The sequence below is a fragment of the Gordionus sp. m RMFG-2023 genome, chromosome 1 (assembly GCF_954871325.1).
Source record: "Gordionus sp. m RMFG-2023 chromosome 1, tfGorSpeb1-WG-v2, whole genome shotgun sequence".
Taxonomy (NCBI): Eukaryota; Metazoa; Nematomorpha; class Gordioida; order Chordodea; family Parachordodidae; genus Gordionus; species Gordionus sp. m RMFG-2023.
The window spans coordinates 19,031,619-19,055,360 of record NC_088775.1 but is presented as its reverse complement, the minus strand read 5'-3'; the positions used below and the strand labels follow the sequence as shown (position 1 = coordinate 19,055,360).

General features: G+C 28.8%; 2 protein-coding genes across 2 annotated transcripts; one reads left to right on the top strand and one right to left on the bottom strand.

The window, feature by feature from the left end:
* The first annotated feature begins 41 nt into the window (after positions 1 to 41).
* LOC135922533 (uncharacterized) lies at positions 42 to 21,763 on the top strand. Its single transcript, XM_065456913.1, has 8 exons — positions 42 to 125; positions 171 to 429; positions 16,657 to 16,769; positions 16,858 to 17,130; positions 19,258 to 19,284; positions 20,040 to 20,334; positions 21,478 to 21,559; positions 21,636 to 21,763. The coding sequence occupies exons 1-8, from the start codon at positions 79 to 81 to the stop codon at positions 21,761 to 21,763; spliced, it is 1,224 nt and encodes a 407-aa protein (XP_065312985.1). The 5' UTR covers positions 42 to 78.
* Positions 5,626 to 9,429, bottom strand: LOC135922294 (uncharacterized). Its single transcript, XM_065456696.1, has 5 exons — positions 9,394 to 9,429; positions 8,467 to 8,774; positions 7,963 to 8,250; positions 6,768 to 7,350; positions 5,626 to 6,187 (listed from the first exon to the last, which is right to left on the bottom strand). The coding sequence occupies exons 2-5, from the start codon at positions 8,672 to 8,674 to the stop codon at positions 5,626 to 5,628; spliced, it is 1,641 nt and encodes a 546-aa protein (XP_065312768.1). The 5' UTR covers positions 8,675 to 8,774; positions 9,394 to 9,429.
* Positions 21,764 to 23,742: the final 1,979 nt, after the last annotated feature.

The following is a 23,742-nucleotide window of genomic DNA, read 5'->3' as shown; positions in this document are numbered from 1 at the left end:
GTGATAGCATCTAGTATATCAAATTCCAAACACTATTTTGGTAGAGCATTCAATGATAAAATATTAGAAGTTTATCAAATGCTGGATTTAAACTCAGTTGAAGATATAAAACCCATTGCCAAAATGTTTCCTTAAGTTTCTTAAAATTAATATATACATATTTGTTTTAGAATCTTGATTAAAAAGGCTACAAGTTTAGCTTTTAATGAAATTATGAGGGAGGATGGCAATATTAGTATGCTATGTGTATTAGTAGCTGATAAAGCAGGTATGGTTTACAAATTTGAATTACCCGAAGGTAAGGATTTCAGATGTATAAATAATTCACAAATTTCACCTGGTCAAAATATTAATGGAGACATCAAATTTGAAGATAGTAACAAGGTTAATAAACCTATTTTGGGGCATGTTTCTATGTTGCTTGACATGGTAAAAATTATTATGTTTATACAATTATTTATTAACTATATATTTGGTAGTTCAACCTTGCTAAACTAAAAATAGGGCATGACTAAAATACGCGCCCCCTATGAAAGAAGCTTAAATTAAATTATATTAATATCGTATTTAGCTCAAAAGATAAGTCAGAAAATGTTTTTTTTTGATTTAAAAAAAAATGGTAATAAAATTTAAAAAAATTAATTTTTTTACATCATTAAAATACACACCCATTAAAGAAGCTTAATTTATAAAAAATGAACGTAGAATCATATAGAGCTTATAAAAAGGTGTAAAAAAATGATCTTTGAATATAAAATCGGGTTCGGTTTTACAGCTGTATGAATTGAGAATACAATAAGAACAACTAGTTTAACTATGCAAACCTGAAGGCAATAAAAATCTCATTATTATATATTTGGTATAGAAACTCTAGTTCCACTCACCATCAGCATTTCTCCTTCTTCATCTTAATACCCACAATACAATAATACTATCACTAATGATATAGAAACCTTTTTTTTTGCAATCAAAGCTTTTATATCATGATCACATATAATAAACTGATTTGAAGATAGAAAATAAAAATTATAGAAATATTCCAGATAGAAAAATTTAAATTTATCAGTAAATGGATTATATATTTAATGACATTTGTCAGCAAAAATTTCACCATCAGCATTTCTCCTTCTTCATCATAATTCCCACAATACAATAATACTATCACTAATGATATAGATCAATCACCCCTTTATGAAACCTTTTTTTTGCAATCAAAGCTTTTATATCATGATCACATATAATAAACTGATTTGAAGATAGAAAATAAAAATTATAGAAATATTCCAGATAGAAAAATTTAAATTTATCAGTAAATGTATTATATATTTAATGACATTTGTCAGCAAAAATTTCATCATATCCTACTTTTATGAATTTTTAACTTTAATTTACAGAACAATATATAAACTTTGCCATAAACATATCCGTGAATTTTAACCTTAAAGGTTTTCCCTCCTTGAGGCATATTATACCACTCTATTGCATCTTGGTGTTCAAGTATACACACTTTGGTACCACTCACCATTAGTATTTCTCCCTCTTCATCTCAATTCCCACAACACAATAATGCCATTATTAATGATATAGATAAATTACCCCATTGTAAAACCATCTTTGCAATCAAAGCTTACATATCATGATCACATATAATAAACAGATTAAAGATGGACAATGAAAATTATAAAATCATTCCAGAAAGAAAATTTTAAATTTATTAGTAAATAGATTATATAATTTATGACAACTGTCAACAATCTTCACACTCTACTTATATGAATTTTAATTTACAGAACAATACATAGATTTATCCATAAACACATCTGTGATTTTTAACAATAATGATATTCACCTTCACCTTAAATATGAAAAAAATTCCTTATCCATGAGCCTACCAGACCTCAGCACAGCACCTACCAAATGCAACTGCCCATTATGCAATAAACTTATTAAAGTAACCAAATTGGGGCTATTGCCATCTCATAGTAACCAGAAAATAAAGTGTCCTCAATCTGGGCTACCCATATTTTCACCAGCAATTCCTAGAACCCTTAATGCCTTCTCTGCCCTTGCCCTCACAACTAAACAACCCATAGTCACCATTCCCACATCATTGACTGATGTGCTCACTTACCCAATAATCCCTACCTTCACTGTCACAAATGCTTCGACGTTTGACCCAGCCGACTCAAATGTAGAAATATTTCTAACGATGATCCTACCAGCAAAAAATCCCTGACCCAACAAATTAAGGATGCTACTATCTACCCCTTACCCATCAATCACATTACCACATATTTTACGAGTGACGACACAGATAAAAATAGAAATCACAAAAATGACCTGCTCACCAAGACCAGGCTAATATCTAAAAAATTGGATAACCTGAATGTTAAATCCGCCATACGTCTGGCAACCTCCGACAATAAACTGGCTCCCTATGATTTAGTAACTTATCAGGCCCTTCTCCTAAAACACCAATCACACGATTTTAAAAATGAAATACCGACTTACCCTGAAACTCCTCTAATTGCGGCCACTTATACCGCAAGCGACGTTGGAAAGGCTATTCTCTCCTTCAAACGCGATTCCTCACCTGGGTTCGATGGGTTTCGCCCAATATTCTTACAAGACCTACCGCACCTTACATAACACAACAATGTGACGTTCTAGAAAAAATTACCCAATTAGTCAACCGTATGCTTACTGGAGGCATACCATACCACCCGCCATTATTCCACTGCTATACGGAGCTAAACTCATCGCTCTCCAATAAACCCAATAAAGATATTCGCCCAATCGATATTGGAACCACTTGGCGCCGATTAACTGCCGAACTTGTAATTAGCAGATTTTTGTTCACAATATCCAATCACCTTTGCCCGAATCAATTAGGAGTCAACGTAAAAGGTGGATGTGAGGTATTCCTTCACATGACCCGGATGTACCTACAAACGGATCCCACCAACGATATCCTAGTCAAAATAGACTTCTCGAACGCCTTTAACTCTCTAAGGCGTGGAGCTTTTCTAAATCCTATTCTCACCCTCTACCCAGAATACTCACAATTTATCTTCGATTGTTATGCTAATCCCTCACATCTTCAATTCGGAGATAAATTGATTCCTTCTAACGAAGGTATACAGCAAGGTGACCCTCTAGGTTCCTTTTTCTGTCTGGGCATTAATAATCTAATACGAGAAATTAATGACCAATGCAACCTAAATCTCCATAACTGGTATATCGACGATGACATACTAGGCGGCTCACCGACTGAAGTCACGAAGGCAATCCAAATAATAAAATCCAGCGAGAAAAGTTTGGGACTTCGAGTTAATCAAGACAAAAGCGAATATTGTCCTCTTGGAATCATTGACCTTAACCACGATACTATGTTCAATCATACACCATTGAATGTTTTAACACATCTCGGATCTCCAGTAGGTAAAGATGAGTCCTTTATCAAGTTCTTTGCCGATATCCTACGAGAGATATCCCTTATGCGAGATACACTATCTCGCCTCCCAGCTCACCAAGCTTCTTATTAAAGAACTACCTTTTAATTCCAAGAATTTTATATACACTTCGAGCATCTCGGATCTTTCAATATGACGTCAACCTCGCTTCACATGAACTGGAGATTAAACGCCTAACAGAAGATATACTCAATCTTAAATTTGGGGAGTTATCATGGCTACAGGCTACCTTACCAACCAAATCCGGCGATATTGGTATAAGGTCACCTTCCCTACTTTCTGTTAGTGCGTTCATATCCTCTCGCTTGTCGTGCGAGCCCATCATTCAAACGCTAACAAAACATCCTGACCCCTTACTCCAACAGGCAATTGATCTATGGAAGTCCCTCTCATTAGTCGATCCTCCATCGTCGGCATTACAGAAGGATTGGGATAAACCTCTAGTTGGCAACTCCGTTGCATTCCTTAAATCGAGGAGCCAACCAGAGGACCATTCTCTACTCTTCTCCATTTCCGAAGGTAGTGGATACGAATTTCTTGAAGCCTTCCTATCCCGAAACCTTGACCAGCTCCTAAGCAATGATGAGTTACGTCACGCCATCGGTCTTAGACTGAATTGCGATATGGTAATACCTTATAACTGTATCCTCTGTCAAACGTCGGTCAATTCTAAAGGCCGTCACTCTCTACACTGCAAGCGCTGTAAAGGCAGATTCATTAGGCATTCAAAATGCAATGATACCATTGCCAGGGCCTTAAAATCCGCCGGCATCCCATCAACCCTCGAACCTACTGGCCTTTACAATTCAGATGGTAAGCGGCCGATGGTTCGACTATGATCCCTTGGAAGAGGGGGGGAATTCCTAACTTGGGATTTCTCATGCATCGATCCTCTTGCCCCTTCCAATATAAATAGAGATGCCACACTAGATGCCGAGGCAAATAAATTAGCTAAATATTCGCCATCTCTTCCCGCCAATTATACATTCCTACCATTAATCGCCACTACCTTAACGTCGTTCGACTCTCATGCCCTAGACTTCTTTAAAGAGCTAGGAAAACGGATCTCTGCTAGGACCGAGGATCCCAACGAGGGATTCTACCTACCCCAACGATTAGCCATAAACATAGTAAAATACAATTATTTCAGCTTTATTTTTTCAATATCCGAATCGCCGTAATTGAACATCCTATGCATAGTATAGACTTTGGCCTTGTTGCATATTATTATAATGTTAGCGCTAAATTTATATTAATGTATAGTTAATCTATGTTATTTTATTTTATTAAATTATTTTACTAATAATGTAATAATATCTTATTATTATAATGATTATATATTTTAATATGATAAATATTTTTAATTTATATTAGGTTATTGAACAGTATATTTATAAATTACACTTTACTTCAATTTATACAAGCATTTATCTTTACCTTTTTTTTATTATTCAAATTGAATTAATCGTATTAATTGAATTAACTTTTGGTGTATGATTTTTATATTAACCTTTTTTTTAACTCATAATTATTTAATATAAATACCACGATATCCTTTTATGTTTCCAATAATTTTGTGATAATATTTATCTTATACTTTTTAAAATTTAAATAAAATCCATTTAAATATCATATCATATTTTATAACTTAGTGGGCTTTTGAAAAAACAAATTGTTTTTTGACTAAACTACGCGCCCCCTATCAAAGAAGCTTATTTCATAAAAAATTAAAGCATAATCCTATTAAGCTCATTAAGAGGAATCAAAAAATGTTAATATTAAGTTTATAAATAATTTATAACTTATTGAGATTTGGAAAAAACAATTAATTTCTTTTTTTTTTGACTAAACTACGCGGCCCCGTTAAATATACATTATTTTAAAAAAATGAATACTGAATCATGTATAACTTTTCAAGGAGATTCAGAAAATCTTATTATTTATTTTTTTAAAAAAAAAATTTTTATTATTGAAGTGTTTTATTAAATAAGTAAAATAAGTAAAGTAAGTCAAAGTATATTTAATACAAAATATCACGTATATATATATAATGAATTCAATCCTTCAGGTTATGTAATTTACAAACGAAAAGTTAATATTATATTCAATTTAAATTCAATTTACAAATACATTTATATTACAGTTCTCCCCACTATAAATTGAATTCGTCGTGATAACGTAGTGGGGGTTTCGAAACTCTTTTTTCAAGAGTTGTATTCTCATGTTCTGCCTTTTCCACTTCTTCGGTTAACGTAACGGGTATTTCCTTCTCTTGTGTATGTGCATCCCTCAATTGATCTGCATGCTTGTTTTTAACGATCCCCTCTGATTTCACATCGTACAATATTGCGCTTTTTCGTTGTAACACTTTTCCTTCATGCCACCCTGCTGTCCTTTCGTTTGCTATCCTAACTTTTTGCTGCTCTTCAAACTCCCGAGGTTCAACACTTCTATCTTTGTAGTACTTTTGTTTCCATAGAGCGTTTTCCTTCCTTTCTCTCGTTGATAATTTCCACTGATCTAATGTCGTCCTAAGCGACCTTCCAAACATCATTTCGGCAGGGAATTTACCAGTAGTTGCATTGGGAGTATTACGGTGAGTAATTAAAACATTCGCTAAATTTAACTGGTCCGGAGTCCCACATCTCCTTCCAGCATAGAAACGCGTCTTTATCGTCTGTATATATCGTTCAGCCAAACCATTCGATTTGGGGCTATAAGGGGCCGATCTAAAATGTTTTATATTGTTTTTAAAAAGAAACGATTTGAATTCAGACCCAGTAAACTGAGTACCGTTATCTGAGACAATGTAGCGAGGTAACCCAAATCTAGCGAAATAATTACGCAGATTATTTATTACACTCGCCGAATTAATATGTGTTAAAATTGCAACTTCAACCCATTTGGTAAAAGCGTCTACGCAAATTAACTAATATTTTCCAGATACGGGGCCTGTCAAATCAATGTGTAATCGTTCCCAAGGTCGGGTAGGAATGTTCCAATTGTATAATGGCACTTTAGCTCCCGGCCTTCCTACTTGACAACTCTTACAACATTTAACAAAGTCTTCAACATCAGTATCGAGATTTGTCCAAAAAACGTAATCACAATGATTTCATCCCCACTATCCCAGGATGTCCTCGATGAATCACATATAAAACCTCCTTTTTTAAAATATCTGGAATAATAATTCTATCATTATAAAATAATAATCCTTCTTCGAACGAAATATTATCTTTAATCGAAATATATTTTTTTACAATCTCCGAATAATTATTTATATTATCAATATACCAATGATTTTTTATTAATTTAATAATCTCTTTTAGGTTTATATCATTGCTCGTTTCACTTACGACTTTACTGCGAGTGAAAGATAAATCTTCTATTAAATTAATTTTTAATCCTCTGATTTCTTCTTCGAATTTTTTTGTAACATCATTGGTTTTTGCTTTCTCTACCCCCAAACGGGACAGAGCATCAGCACATTTGTTATGATTACCTGGTCTATATATTATCTCATAATCATAATTTAATAGCTTAGTCGCCCACCGTATTAAACGGTTATTTGTTATTTTGTTAAGATCTCTTTTATCACCTAAAATATATTGTAATGGTTTATGATCAGTAACCAAGATAAAATGTCTTCCAAAAATATATTGATGAAACTTCTCGATAGCGAACATGATCGCCGAAACCTCCCGATCAATTGTGGCATAATTCTTTTCAGCCGCCGAAAGTGTCCTCAATGCGTAAGCAGTCGGTTTCTCCTGGCCAGTAAGAAATCGGTGTGCAATAACAGCTCCTAGACCATCTTCGGAAGCGTCACAAGAAATCACGACAGGGATATCGGCTGAATAAGGAATTATTGTATCTTCTTTTGACAATATATTTTTAACTTTAGTAAATATTTCATTTTCTTTAGCTAACCAAAACCAACCAACATTTTTACTCGTTAGTCGGTGTAAAGGCGCACAAATAGAATGCAAATTTTTAATAAATGCCTCATGATAATTCACTATTCCAAGAAATGAACGTAGTTCTTTAACATTGGAAGGTGTTTTAAAATTTTTTATAGCGCTAATCTTATCTTCTGTAGGGTGAATTCCGAAACTGTCAATAACATGACCTAAATAAGTGACTGACTTTTCTCCGATTTTAATTTTATCGGTCGTCGTGGTCAGTCCAGCCTTCTCAAATCTTCTTAATACTTCTTCCAAATTAACTATGTGATCGGAATTATTCTCACCTGCAATAATTATGTCGTCTAAAAATACACTAACCATAGGAATTCCTTTTAATAGGTTTTTCATAAAGCGTTGGAATATTATCGGAGCGCTAGTCAAACCAAATGGAATTCGTTGGTATCGGTAATAACCGACATGTGTCGAAATTACTAAAAGGTCCCTACATTCTGGACTAACTCCGAATTGTAAAAATGCATCTCTTAAATCTATTGTTGAAAATATTTTACCACCCGCGATTTTACTTGTTAGGTCGACGAAAGTTGGTAGTAAATCGTTATCGATCGCTAGATATTTGTTGATTGTTAAACGAAAATCTCCGCATATCCGTACGGCACCGGATTTCTTTAAGATATTAACCGTTGGCGTAGCCCAAGTGATTGGAGTTATTGTTGGATCCACCTTCTTGATAACGTCTTCGTCTAAAAGTCTGTCCAACTCAGGCAACGGAAAAGGAACTCTTCTTGCTGGTAATGCAATCGGTAACGTGTTCGGTTCTATTCGGATGATTGCCTTTTGCAGTTTGATTTCACCTAATTTTTTTTTAAAAACTTGAGGGAATTTTGAAGCAATCGTATTTAAAGAGGGAACATTCATATTTATTTTATTAATACGAACTTCTTCCGGTAGTTTTATATCAAATTCTCTAATGAAAGGCATCCCAAAAATAAGGGAATTCTCCCCTTTAATTACCCAAATAAGTAAAAATTTCGAAATATTTTTTATTTTGACTTCTACGGTACATTTACCTAGTACTTCGATTTGGATATGATTATATCCCACTAATTTATAAGCCGGTGATAGTTGTGGTCTGCCAATACGATTCCAGGTGACCTCATCAATCACACTACACGCGGCGCCGGTATCAAACTCCATAGCTAGCTGCAACCCATTTATCTTCGCATCGATGGTTGCTTTATTTGAAAATGACAGGCGAGGTGTCCGTGGCAGAATCATTTGTATGGCATGGGTTCTACAATCTTTCGCTATGTGGTTTGCCTTACCGCAACGAAAGCATATCACTTTCTTTTGAATAGAGTTAGGTTTGATACTAGGTCTATAATTATTATTAGGAATATAATTGTTACTAAAGTGTTTATTATTATTGAATCTATTGACGTTTGTATAATTATTATTTTTAAAATAATTATTTTTCGAACCCTGTGTTGGCTTATTTTTAATTATTTTATTAACTTCAGTCTGGGTTTCATTTTCCAACGAAGACAGCGCGATCGCTAAACGCACGGTCTCTTCAAAAGTAATATTGCCTTCGATAAACTTTGACCGAAGTTCTTTGTCCAACTCAGGTAAGCCTACTCTTAGGATAAATATATCTCTTAAAAGTTCATCAAAAGGCGGTTTAAAATTACAAAGAGAACAGACAGTTTTAACCCTAATTGAAAAGTCAATAATCGTCTCACTACATCTTTTTAACGTAAAAAAATTTTCCTATTTACGAAAATGCTCGAACTATCCTTGAACACCAAATTTAAGCTTTTTATAAAAGTATCATAATTTATCATCTCTAAATTTATTGGAAAGTGAAAGTTCTTAATTTTGATAAGATTGTCTGTTCCGATATAGGCTAAAAGCAGGTCTTTTTTTGTATTTAAATCTATAATATTTCTTACTTTATAAATTAACTCCAAGTAAAATAAGTAGTCCTGAATATTTACTTTTTCTTTGACGAATTCTGGAATATGGAATTTAATAGGAACTACTTCCATTGAGTCTTTAACTTTAATAGGAACTACTTCCATTGAATCTTCAACTTTAATAGGAACTACTTCCATTGAGTCTTTTACTTTAAATTTAATAAATCAAATAAATCTTCTCTAAAAATCGTCGCCAATGAAGTGTTTTATTAAATAAGTAAAATAAATAAAGTAAGTCAAAGTATATTTAATACAAAATATCACGTATATAAATATAATGAATTCAATCCTTCAGGTTATGTAATTTAAAAACGAAAAGTTAATATTATATTCAATTTAAATTCAATTTACAATTACATTTATATTACAATTATCAAAAAAAATTTTTTTGGACTAAACTACGCGCCCCCTATCAAAGAATTTTAATTTATAAAAAATGAACGTAGAATCATATAGAGCTTATTAATAAATGTTAATATTAAGTTTATAACTTATTGAGATTTGGAAAAAACACTTTCTTCTTTTTTTGACTAAACTACGCGCCCACGTTAAATATACATTATTTTTAAAAAATGAATACAGAATCATGTATAACTTTCAAGAGATTCAGAAAATGGTATTATTTATTTTTTATGAAAAGAATGATAAACATAGGATAGAAAATTTTGAGGTTGGGAAATAGGGATTTCTATCTGCAATATTTGTCAAAAATAAATAATACCATTTTCTGAATCTCCTTGAAAAGTTATACATGATTCTGTATTCATTTTTTAAAAATAATGTATATTTAACGGGGGCGCGTAGTTTAGTCAAAAAAAGAAGAAATTAAGTGTTTTTTCCGAATCTCAATAAGTTATAAATTATATAAACTTAATATTAACATTTTTTGATTCCTCTTAATGAGCGTAATAGGATTATGCTTTAATTTTTTATGAAATAAGCTTCTTTGATAGGGGGCGCGTAGTTTAGTCCTAAAAAATTTTTATAATAAAATATTTTTTTAAAAAAAATAAATAATACCATTTTCTGAATCTCCTTAAAAAGTTATACATGATTCTGTATTTATTTTTTTAAAATAATGTATATTTAACGGGGGCGCGTAGTTTAGTCAAAAAAAGAAGAAATTAAAGTGTTTTTTCCAAATCTCAATAAGTTATAAACTTAATATTAACATTTTTTTACATTTTTTAATAAGCTCTATATGATTCTACAATCATTTTTTATAAATTAAGCTTCTTTGATAGGGGGCGCGTAGTTTAGTCCAAATTTTTTTTTTTTGATAATAAAAATATTAAAAAAAAAAATAATACCATTTTCCGAATCTCCTTGAAAAGTTATACATGATTCTGTATTCATTTTTTAAAAATAATGTATATTTAACGGGGGCGCGTAGTTTATTTAAAAAAAGAAGAAATTAAGTGTTTTTTCCAAATCTCAATAAGTTATAAATTATTTATAAACTTAATATTAACATTTTTTGATTCCTCTTAAAGAGCTTAATAGGATTATGCTTTAATTTTTTATGAAATAAGCTTCTTTGATAGGGGGCGCGTAGGGGCGCGTAGTTTAGTCAAAAAAAAATGTTTTTTCAAAAGCCCACTAGGTTTTTAAAATATGATATTAACATTTTTTTTACACCTTTTAATAAGCTCTATATGATTCTACGTTCATTTTTTTTATAAATTAAGCTACTTTTATAGGGGGCGCGTAGGGGCGCCTATTTTAATGGTGTAAAAAAATTAATTTTTTTAAATTTTATTATGTTACCATTTTTTTTAAAATAAAAAAAAACATTTTCTGACTTATCTTTTTAAGCTAAATACGATTCTATATTTATATAATTTAATTTAAGCTTCTTTCATAGGGGGCGCGTATTTTTGTCATGCCCTAAAAATACAATATAATTATCTTTAGTGTGTTGATTATGGATCTCAAAAATCATAATTCACGTATGTTGTATCTAGCATTCTGGGCTTAATCTAGATTCAAGATCCAAGCTTTAAGACTGATCCTCAACTCCATTCCCAAAAATTATTTAAATTAATATATACTTTTTCAGCAAATGTTTTTCCTAAAATTTTAAACAGAGTTACCTATTAGGCCTATTCAAAAAACAAATAATATTGATTAATACATTATTTGTTGGCCTATTCAAAATACTGAATAGTACATTATTATTCAATTTTTACCCAGGGTATCCTAAAACAAATTATTCAATTCTAATTTATTATATTAGTATTTTACAAATACGAATAAGGAAAATATATTATTCTTCAAATAAATTTTTATTTATTATTCAATTGAATTCATATAATTTGATTTTTTTATATTTCAAAATGTATAGTATTTATTTGAAACTATTCGTAAATATTTAAACTTATTCATAAATATCTAAAATTATTTGTATTTAATATCCTTACGACATTTTATTTTTTTATCACTTTAAATTCTAATCTAATTTTTCCAGTGTTTAAAAAATCTTTTGAGCAAAAATCTTTGAAGATTTTTTTAAAGAAGAAAGGTTTTTGATCAAATTTTACATAAAATTCCAAATATGTTTAGTAAAAAAATATTTATAAGTAAATCTTTTATAATTTTCATGGACAAAAAATCCTTCAAGATGAAATCACAAATTTAAATATTCAAAAAAATTTTTTCCATTTTTGAAAATACTTTTTTTATAGAATTGAATAAAAAATACAAATCAAATACCAATAATGCAAATAGTGTTGTTAAACGGCTCGATTTGAGCCGATTTTTAAAAACGGCTAACTCGGTATTTTATCCAGAAAATTATTACGCAAGCCTGAAAATTTTGATCATAGATGGCACAAAGGTTTGAAATCTATTCGCAAAATCTAGAAGCTTAGGCAATATTTATCTGTCTAAAATATTAAGTTAGCCGTTTTTAAAAATCGGCTCAAATTGAGCCATTTAACAACACTAAATGCAAATATTCGATTCATATTTTTGTAGCTATAACCCAGTGTTTGAACCCGATTAAAATATTAAACGGGGTTCAGTTCATGGGAATATTTTTCAACTCAAGTTTGGTTCTGGGTACAGCTTGGGTTTAGGATTATTTGATTTTTAATCATAATTAATAAAAATTATAGAAAATAATTTTTACCTTGACTTGCCCACTTTAATTTTCACTTAAACTTTAAATGATTTAAATAAGTTTACAAAAACCAACTTACCTGAAAATTTTTTAAATGAATAATTTTGATTCAAATTTTACTTAAATTCAGTGTGTTAGCTGATTTTGATTAACTTATCAAAAATTTGCATTGTTCATATAATAATTGTTAATAAAATTTAAATCAAAGATTTTCTAATATATATAAGAATTGGATATAATAATAATTATTACCTTAGCTTGCTCCCTGTCATTTTCACTTAATAATCTTTGAAAATGAATTAAAAATATATGGCGTAAATGAATTGAATTGTTTAAAATTTATTAATACTTCACTTAATCGGAAATTTGAAAATTTATAAAATATCTTTTAAATTATTAATATTTGTATTTTCAATTCTACAATTATCTTAATTATGATTTTAAATATAAAATTCACTGAACCTGATTAACCCGGGATCAAAAATATTACCATTTCGGTTCTGGTTTTTAGAAATTTTTTTAAAAGGGCTCAGATATTTGGGTTGGGAAAACATTTTCAAAATCCGAGTTTTCTGCTCCGGGTTTGGTTCGAAACCCTGCTTTTACAATAAGGTAATTGACTATTTTACAAATAATATTATCTATAATTTGTATTCTATGATAATTCATTTTTTAAATTGAATAGTTCATAAAAAATATATTGACAAAATTATTTTATTGTGCACATCTAAACATAAATTATAATAATCTGATAATAGAGAACATGCGATATTCAAGTCAATTTTTGAGGCAGAGTTTTTCATTGTTTTTTTTAAGACATACAATTTTTTATAGAAAATCAGTTTCAACTAATAAAAACCTTTCACAAGCAGTTGATGTTTACCAGTTTATTCACATCACCAATCAGATTGGCAAGTTATCAATAGAAATAACAAATGATTATATTTTATTAAAAAACATATTAATAATAATTCCGAATAATTTAAATATTCGATCAAATTATTTGAGTAAAACTGATTATTTCAATAATTTGTCGAATATGGTTTAAGCAATTTGTCAATTACAAATGACTTATTCTTCATATTCGTTACTATTCTTATTAGCGACTACTATTATTCGTTACTATTATTCTTTTTTGTAGGCTTAATTTGTATTAATTTAACAAATAATTTAATATTCATATTAATACGAATAATAAAATTTTCCAAATGTATTGACAGATTAAAAAAAAATTTCAAATCTTTTACGATTCGGCCAACCCCTTTTAAAATTGTTAAAAATTTCTGAATTTATTTAGATAGGTAAAAAAAAAGAAATCCTTTTATTTTCGCTCGCTAGCACACCTGGTTCCTGAAATACAGTGCATTAAAAGTACCAAAAATAGTGACTTTCGAATCTGTATATATCTCAAAAATTATATATAGTAAAAATCTGTATATATTCAAAAATTATATATAGTAAAAATATATATAACATAGGTGAAGAAAATTTCTAAAGGTTTATCATAAGAGAAAAAAAGTGTCAATTTGTCTTTAACTTCTTATTTACCTATATTGCTTTATCCGTGTTTTTAAGCAATAAAGGGAGTTGGTTTTCGAAATTTTTTTAGCCTTTTTTTAGATAATTTTTAGCGCCAACTATTTTATGCAAATAAAAATTTCAATTTTTGGTAAAAATGCTTATCTCGGTAGAGCCGATAGCGTCGCTAACGTTTACACATAGCATATATATTTATAAAAGGTATCTAAATAGAAGGCAATTAGCAATATTGGTTAACCGATAGTTAAAGACTCAAATTGGCGTCTAATTTTTTTTTGTGATAAACTTTTATAGATTTTTTTATGTATGATATATTATTATTTCTACTATGAATAGTTTTTGAGATATAATCATTTTAAAAATTTTACAGATTTAAAAGTCACTATTTTCGCACCTTTGAGGTCCTAATTCGGGAATCAGGTGTCCTAGATAACTAAAAACGGCTTTCTCATTTTTTACTCATCTAAACAATTCCAGAAATTTAACAATTTTAAAATAAGTTGGCCGAAAATGTGCCTTTTTTGATCGATTTGACATGGAATGACCCGCTATTAAGTTATTTAGTTTAAAGTTCTCCTCAATGAAATTGGCTGTTAGCCCTGAAAAGGGAACAACAATTGCCTGATCCTTTGTCCGACAATTATATTTGGATATTATTTTCTTTAACTGATCTTTCTGCATTTGTATGAGCTGAGCGCCAATGAAATTCGGTGGCAGACAGCACACCACCTTTTAGTCGTTATCTAGCCGCCTGAATCGGCGCATATTTTTTTAAAATTATTACTTTATAAATTCTAATTTTATAATAAACTAAAAATCTACTTCATACTCAAATTTAACCTCCGTTGCTTTATATCTCATGGCAGTTATTATAGTATTCTCGATTAATTATTAATAAAAAGCATTTATAAATGATCATGAACAAAACATAGGTGTTAATCATAACCCCCCCCCTTCCCCACTCTAATTTATCAACCCTTTTAACGTTGGGTTAATCATCTGCGAGACAATTTAAAAGATAAATTTAGGTTAAATTCTTCAATTTTTGTAAAAGTAGTTTCACCCGCATGTTTTTGAGTAATTTAGCATAGTTGCTACTAAAGGAACTGTGATAATGAGCATATGTTATAATAAAAATATTACAATACATTTATACAATTTATGAATGTTGGATTCTATTGATAAATTAGGATCATTTATAAAATCATATAAATTTATAGTTTAAAATATTTAGGATAAAATTTGTAATAGCGGAATAATAAAAAATTTCAAATGGTTTAAGGAAATTATTAAAATATATGCTCAACTATTCGTGAATATATGAAAAAAATTTCGTTAAAATTTTTGTTAAATTATTTTTTAAGTGGTTTAGATTATAAAGGACTGATGTGGGCTAACATGCGGAAATCTAATTTTTATGCCCAGCTTAGATTTGAAAAATTATATTTTTCACCTTGTCCGGCCTTAGTTAAAATTTTAAGTCAGGCCTGATATAGGTTATTAAATTTGATCATTTTATGGTTTGGCCTGATTTTTAAAAAATTTTGATCATATAATTTTGACTAAATATACAACATATTATTTTTTTAAAATAGTGACTTTTTCAAAATATAGTGTTCTAGAGGAATCTTCTTAAATAGAATAAGGATACTATGTTTTTGAAAAGGGCACATATATCTAAAAAGTTATATTTTTTTCGACTTAATTAATAAATATTATTTAAATTTATCTTTAAAAAGTTGGCTCAGGTTGTTGACTTCGTTTTGTAACTTATATTAATTTTTTTAAATTATGCCATTTATGCTCTTATTTGGTCATATGCGGAACACATGGAATACAATTAGAACAAATTCAAATCCCAAAATTGCACGTGCTATAAGTGATTAGATTCTTAAAGACTTCTCCATATTCTGAATCCTCCTCCCCACACTCTGAAACATGTAAACAGTATTCTTTAGTGAGCATGACGCCACTGGGACAGAAAATTTCTGTTATTCAAACTACCGATATATCAATGTTTTTGAAAAAGGACACTGACTTAAAAAAGACGATATTTGATAAACCTAACAATAGATTTTCTAAACTCGCTTGGAAATAATTACTAAACATTGTTTAAAGATTTGTTTGCAGTAAAAGGATTTTAGTATAAATGTTCACTATATCTTGTATAATATATATATATATACATAACATTAATTAGAACTTTTTTTTGGTGTTCACAGTAGTTATCAGAATAAATTGGCTTAGAACAGTAATTTAAAATATTATTCTTAAGGTTTCCTGAATGATAAATAAAAGAATGAAAAGGCAGTCCATGTCCTAAATCATATATTTTACGTAGGGTTTAAAAATCTTGGAAAAAGGTGCAATTCTTGAAATTATCAGGATGTTTTAAACCGAAATAAAATCTAATGAATTTTAAATGTAACTTTGAATTCAAGGAATATTTTATTAAATTTTGGAAATGATGTATCAAAATAAACTGTAAGCTATTATTATGATTACCATTCTCATATTCTTCTCTTTAGCGGATAAGAAAGAAAATAGAGAGGTCTATAAAGTTAAATAAATTTATGAAGTCTTTATATTTTATTCAAACAATTTCCAATTATTTTTAAAAATAGGTATTTTCTTCCGACAGAAAATATGTGATAACCTGCGATCGTGATGAAAAAATTAGGGTCAGTCTTTTTCCAAACTCCTACATTATCCAGAGTTTTTGCTTGGCTCATACGAAGTTTTTTTTTATTTTAAACATTCTTACGGTATAGTATTTTTATTAAAAATGGAAAATATATTTATTATAAAATCATTATCATGTTAAGGTTCGTTTCGTCTATAATCACGTGCGAATCATTGCCTGATATCCTCTTTTCCAGTTCCGGGGATGGTACTATCAAAATCTGGCAATTCATGTCTGGCACATTACTTTATAGTCGTTCATTAAACTCGGATCTTGAGAAAGAACGATTCTTAAATGCTAATGAGACCAATTCCTGTATCGTGTTAAAATTAGACATTAAAGTAGTTCATCATGCCAAAGAATCTATTATTAAAAATTCCACAATCCTATTAGCCGCCCTCGTTCATATATCAAAGTAAAAATTGACTGGTTTATATATGACCTCCTAGTTCACTTCATTTAGCACTGCTAACGCTTTCAATGTTAAAAGATTGAATATATAACTTTTAATATTGCGAAGTGTGTTAGAACGAATCTTAATATGAAAAATGTTACATATTTTATCGTTATCTTTTTCCGCTCAATTTTTTCATGAAAATCCATTTAAAAAAATAAAAATAATATACTTTTTTTTAAAAAAACACCTGAAGCCCTAAACTAAATTTATATATATGGGGAATTCCATAACAAATCAAAAGAAAAACACGATTCTCAACCCGCCCCCCTCAGATTTTCCTAATATTTTTACATGAGTTTGTATATATTATAACTAAGAAAAAAATAAAATTTTAGCTTCCAATTCTAAACAGCGGCTGAGATACGGGCCTCTAAATGTTCGAAAAAATGGGGCATATTAGGCAAAATGCTCTCCCTTTAATTTTAAATATCCTTGGATATAATTGAGCTAAAAGTGTCATTAATTTCTTAGTTTAGTTTAATGTAGACCTTAAAAAGTTATACAATGTTAATTATTTTTAAAAAATTTTAAGCGTCAAAAACTGGAAATAGAAAACCGGGAATCGTCATAAAATCAAATCGGCATTTTTTTTCTCTCATTTTTTTTATGTATAGATATAGGATTAAAAATAATTAAGCAGATTTTCAAGTTTGCAAATTTTATCGTTAATGATTTTTTCTGGTTAATCATCCAAGGAAGTAGATTTCTTAGGTCTTTACAACGTATATTTTATTAAAATTATTCGAATTTTAGTAATGAAATAAATATATTAAACCCCCCCCCCCCCCTTATTTTTTCCCCTTAAAAATCAGAGGCCTGTATTTTAATTTTTTAAAATATACTCGGGCCAGGCCTAAATCTTTTATTTCAAAAATGCTGAGCTCGGCCTAATCTAAAATTTTGCATAATAAGTTCTAAATCCATATATAAAAAAAAATTGGAGAAAAAAAACACCGATTTAATTTTATGATAATTTTCTTGACATTTAAATTTTTTAACAATATTAAACATTATCTAACTTTAAAGGCCTACTATTAGGCTATATAAAGAATTTTTAATGACGCTTTTATCTCAATTAATATTTAAAGATATTTGAAATTAAAGGGAGAGCATTTTGTCCAAATGGCTTATTTTTTCGACCTTTAGAGGCCCTTATCTCAGCCGCTGTTTGGAGTTGGAGTTTAAAATTTTTTTTCTTCTAAGTTATAATATATGGAAACCAGTAAAGATTTTAGAAAAATCTCAGGGGGTCAGGTTGATACTTATGTTGATTTGTCATGGGATTCATAATATATAAAATAGATGGATGGATGTATTTAAATTTTACTCACCCAAATTTAAAAATATAGTTTCTCATTTTAATTCGACGATTTTCAATGCTTATCCCTAGGGGGAGGAGGTCATTTGCTTAAAAAAAATGTGAAAATTCCGAATAAATTTATTTAATTTACATCTTGTTATATAACAAATGTTAATCGGAGATATGCAGAAGTCGAGTTTTTAGTCTGGTTGAATTTAAAAACTTTTATATCTCAAAAAAAATTCTTTACATGCACAATAATTAGTCTTTTAAGTTTATATTTTCATTTAAACAATTGTATTTGTAATTTAATTTTGCTAGATAAGGGTTTTGTATCAGATAAACAAATCGGAAAAATTTTCTTCTAGCAATATTAAATTTTTGGATCAAAAATTACAAAATCAAATGTTTAAATGAAAATATATTTGAAATTTTTTTTTTATTGTGCATGTAGATGAGATAATATATAAAAATTGATATCTTAAAAATAATATGATTTACAAATAACTTCCAAATAAATTGCACATTTTGAAAGTAAAGAATTTATATTTAACTAACATATTTTATTAAATAAATGAAAAATTTCTGAATCACCTCTCATCAAAAAGTTTTTTATTTATATCATTTTGAAATAATTATGCGGTATCATATTTATAATGAGATTAAGGATTCGTTATTTTTTTAAATTTAATTCCAAATTTTAAATTATGGTTTATTTAATTTTTTAAAATCAAATTTTTTGATTTATACCATCAATTTATATGATATATTTATTAATATTAAAGTGGAGTACCTTCAAAATGCATGAAAAAGTAAATTTTAAATATTTTACAAATATAAGTAAATCAAATTTATAATTTGAAAGATAGGTTTCTTTATATAACAAAAATTTTAATTGCTTACAAGTGTAGCTAAGGATAGTACATAAAAAATGGCGAGAATATGGAATACTTTTAGTATAAGTTCTCATTTAGGAAATATTTTAAGTCTAAAGACGAGTTTCTCATATATTTATTCTACTATAAGGATTTAGAGATAAAAATTGTAAAGATAACATTTTAAGGATTTAGGGATAAAAATTGTAAAGATAACATTTTAATGATTTAGAGATAAAAATTGTAAAGATAACTTTAACTAAATGTAAAATTTATCAAGAAATTTGACAAAATATTTTATTAAAAAGTTATAAATATAAGCCTCAAAAGATCTTTTAAAAGATATCAGCTTCTATAGAAAGAATACTTTACTTGTTTGGTCTAGGTGAATTAAAATGTATGAAAAAGCTGAAAAATTAGTTTTTCTTTTTAAATATTTAATGATCAAATTTTATATATTTCATATAATTTTTACTTAACTGCTAAATTAAGTTTAAATAATATTCAAAGGTATTTGTTGTAAAATGTAAAGTGATTTTTATTTAAATCAATGATTTTTATTTCTATACCCAGCTTTAAACTCACTTATCTTATTCTAAAGAATGGTAATAGATAGTTCACTCCAACATTAAGGTGAGGATAGCATATATTACCAGTATTTATAAATATAACATAATTGAATCTTTTTAAAGCACCGGGGAAAAAATAATTATATACACCGTTGAAATATCTTCCGATGATTACGACCTAAAGCCTCTTCAAATCATACAACCACCTTTCGAAATTAATAATTGTAAACACAATCACATTGTTGATTTCAGATTTGGCCTTGACATTTCCCCATCCGATAATAACATTAAATTGTACACACTGTGCTCTAACGAAAACATGTTTGAAGAAGTACTTGATGATGTTAACCATGATCCATTAGATAAAGATAGTGGTGATATTTTATCGAAATCCTTATTTACTTTCAGTCATAATCCGGTATTTTGACATTCCATACAATAATTTAAAAGCGATATGGGAATAGTTCCTCATCATATGAATTAAAAGGATAGTAGTTCTAATCCTACTAAATATAAGTGTTTCACTAACTTTATTTTTCAACCAAAAATGGATATAAAATCAGATTTTTTGAATTTGCTATTCTGTTTCTTTCCAAATCTTAGATTTTAGCATTTCCAAACTCTAGTTAAAACCCTATAATAATCAACCTATTTCTTAAGTTCTTTGTTTTAATTTAAATAATAAAAAATATTGTGTTATTTTAAACCAAAATTTTGTTCTATTCTTGGAGGCTGTTTCCAAAATTTGAATTTTTCTTAAAATTTTTTAAAACTTTAATGAAAATAAATAAATAAGCTTCTTTTTTTATTTATCATGATTGAACGTGAATAGAAATTTTGCTTTTAATCACGGTAAATTGAATTTTTAAAATTGTTTTCTAGAAATATAACCTTAATATTATATATATTTTTTAAATAAATTTGTTTAAAAAGTTATATCCTTGAAAACAGAACTGTAATTTTAAATCCTTTCTTTTTTGATTTTTCATTTTCAAATTTATAAGTATAACGTGAGTTGTGAATCCTTAATTACTAATTATAGTAGATGGTTTAGTATTATTTTGTTTGTTATTTGTGTCGAATTATGGAAATAAAAACGCTGAATTGAATTTTTGGAGCGTGATCAAAATTTTGTCTTTCATGAGTTAGTTAGCGGGAAATTGCGTATTGGGCGTTAATAGGAGTGAATTTTTTTTAGCACCAGCGTGAGTAGGCTAGTCGTAAAAACTAGAGATTTGCACATTAGGCCCTGCCCGAAATTAAGAATCTTTTTGTCATAGCTCTAACCAAAATTAGGCTCACCTAAAACCAAAATAAATTTAGACCCCGGGGTTAAGGTCGGGTCGGGCCTTGCAGATCATTTAGAAACCAGAACGTATTTTATATTTTACAGGAAAATCGGGTTTAATAAAGATGTAACTAATTTATATACTTTTTAAATTGCACGTGATTTATTTTAGAGCGAGGTTTAAGGAATTTTTTAAAAAAAATATATATACAAAGCTTTGCAGATTTATAATTATATTGCTTATTTTTTAAAAAATATTCATATAAATTTTAGATTGATGATAACTTTACATTAGATAATCCACTTAATCAGGAGAATGTATCGAGGAAAAATTTAGAATACCGATTGATGGAAAGTATAATATATAAAACTTTTAAATATCACGCGAAAAGTGAAACAATGTTAAAAAATTTTTTTATAACTTATTACAGAACTTCTTTTTTCGAGAGGGAAAGATTTTTATGAAGACCTTTGCAAAGAAGATAAATATGGCAATCCTACAGATGAATATTCCCATAGGAAAAAAATTAGAAAAAATATTTTAAAATCCGTTGGCTAAAATAAAATAAAAATTGTTTTATTAAAATAATTGTATTAATCCTAGTGAGCTATTTTTTTTATAAAATCCTTATCTTACTCCCACCCATAGTTTGAATAATTTGCCACGTTAAAAATTTATTTTTTCTCTTAAAATAACATATGTTTATATTTTTATAATATAGAGTTGGAGGTTAGAAAATTTGGTGCTCTACTTTATTGACTCCGGTTTTTAGAAATTTTTTAAGACTTAAATCATTTTTATCGCGTGTTTTTTAATTTCGAATGCCCTCTTTTAATTTGCCAAGTTCTTATCCCAGCATAAATAGAGTAGAGGTGGGTACGGCACAAACTAGCCCCTGGAACTTTTCAAAAAGTTCGGTCCGGCCCATAAAATAATTTTAAACAAGTTTCCCGCAATTTTTTCTTATGAAAAATTGGCTTAAATTTACCTAATTAACAATCTTAAAAACATTTTCATAGCTTTGGTCCGGCCCGTTTTTCCACAATTTGTTTGGTCTACGGCCCAGATTTTTGGGCCGGGCCAATCTCTAGCACTAAATGCTTAGTCTCTCAATCTGAGATATATCAATAAATTTTTGTATATTTTTAAATTTATATGGGGAAAAATATGTACAAATTAAGAGTAGTTCATTTTTCAATATTAAGAATGCACGCCAAGAACGGACTGGCAACGCTTTGGTCTCGTGGTCAAAATTTTATAGGAGCAATAGGGAGTTTCTTCCTCATATCCCTTATTTTCGCTTTTTCCCAGTCCGCGGAGTCTCCGTTAAAGGCCCTGTTTTTATTATTTCTTATATTTTTGTGTAAAAACATGTTAAAACAATCAGTTAAAAAATATATTTCAACCAGTAAAACTTGTCTAGACTTTTGATAATTTGAAAAACTCTCTAATTTGACAAAAAACTAAAATTTTGAGTCATGATCCAATTCTAAAGTTTTGATAAATTCAATGTCTAAGTTGGGCAAAAATCTTCACCCCAATGGTACGAACCCAAATTAGAGGAAATTACTCTAAGAAGATTAAGGATTGCACGTATAAAAAATTCCAAAACGACCATAGAGGAATTAGAAAAATTTATTGGCCTCATTGTTGCACTCGGGTTATGTTGTAGATATCATCCTACTTTTGAAAGTAACTATCGCTACCGCTATTTTACAAAAAGAGTAGCGCGTTACCGCTAAGGTTTAAAAAAGTTATTTGCTGCTTTTTACTCTACTTTCATATTTTTTTTAAAATATTTTTTTTACTTATCTCTATTTCCACAGATAAAAAAATATGACTTAAATTTCAAATATATATAAATTTTTTTATTGCATCTCTATAATAATATTTCCATTAGAGGTCTACAAATCCCTGCGCTTACTCGAGCCGGGTTTATTTTTAAAAAATAATTTAGGGTCTGGCTTGGCCTATAATTTTTAAAAAAAATATCGGACCTGGCTGGGTCAGGCTTAAATTTTTAAATATGATAACATTACATTTTGTCAAATAATTTAATAAAATTCTTGCAAGAAAGGCGCTAATTTTTTATTTGTAGAATATTTTTTTTTACAAACAAAAAAATGTAAAATTTTTCTATGTTTAAATAAATTCGGACCGTGCCAAGCTGACAAATAATTTTTATTTTGGGTCGGGTTTTTTCGGGACAAATAAAGAAAATTTCGTTAGGGATCGGGCTGGGCAGGACAAATTTTTTAAAAAAAATATTTGGGCCGTGTAAAATTAGGCTCGATGCAGACATTTCCATATTGTCATCTTCAAATCAAGAGCGACGATCAGAAAGTATAAGCTATAACTAAATATTTCAACACTAACATGCAATGCAGTATTAATGAATATACATTTTTTTTATATAAGAAAGATTTAAACAAATGCGTTGTAAAGATTTTCAGTACTATTATTATTTATTCAAAAGAATTATCCATATTAGATAACGTTTTTGATCGGATCAGTCTAAAATTATAATAGTAATTGTT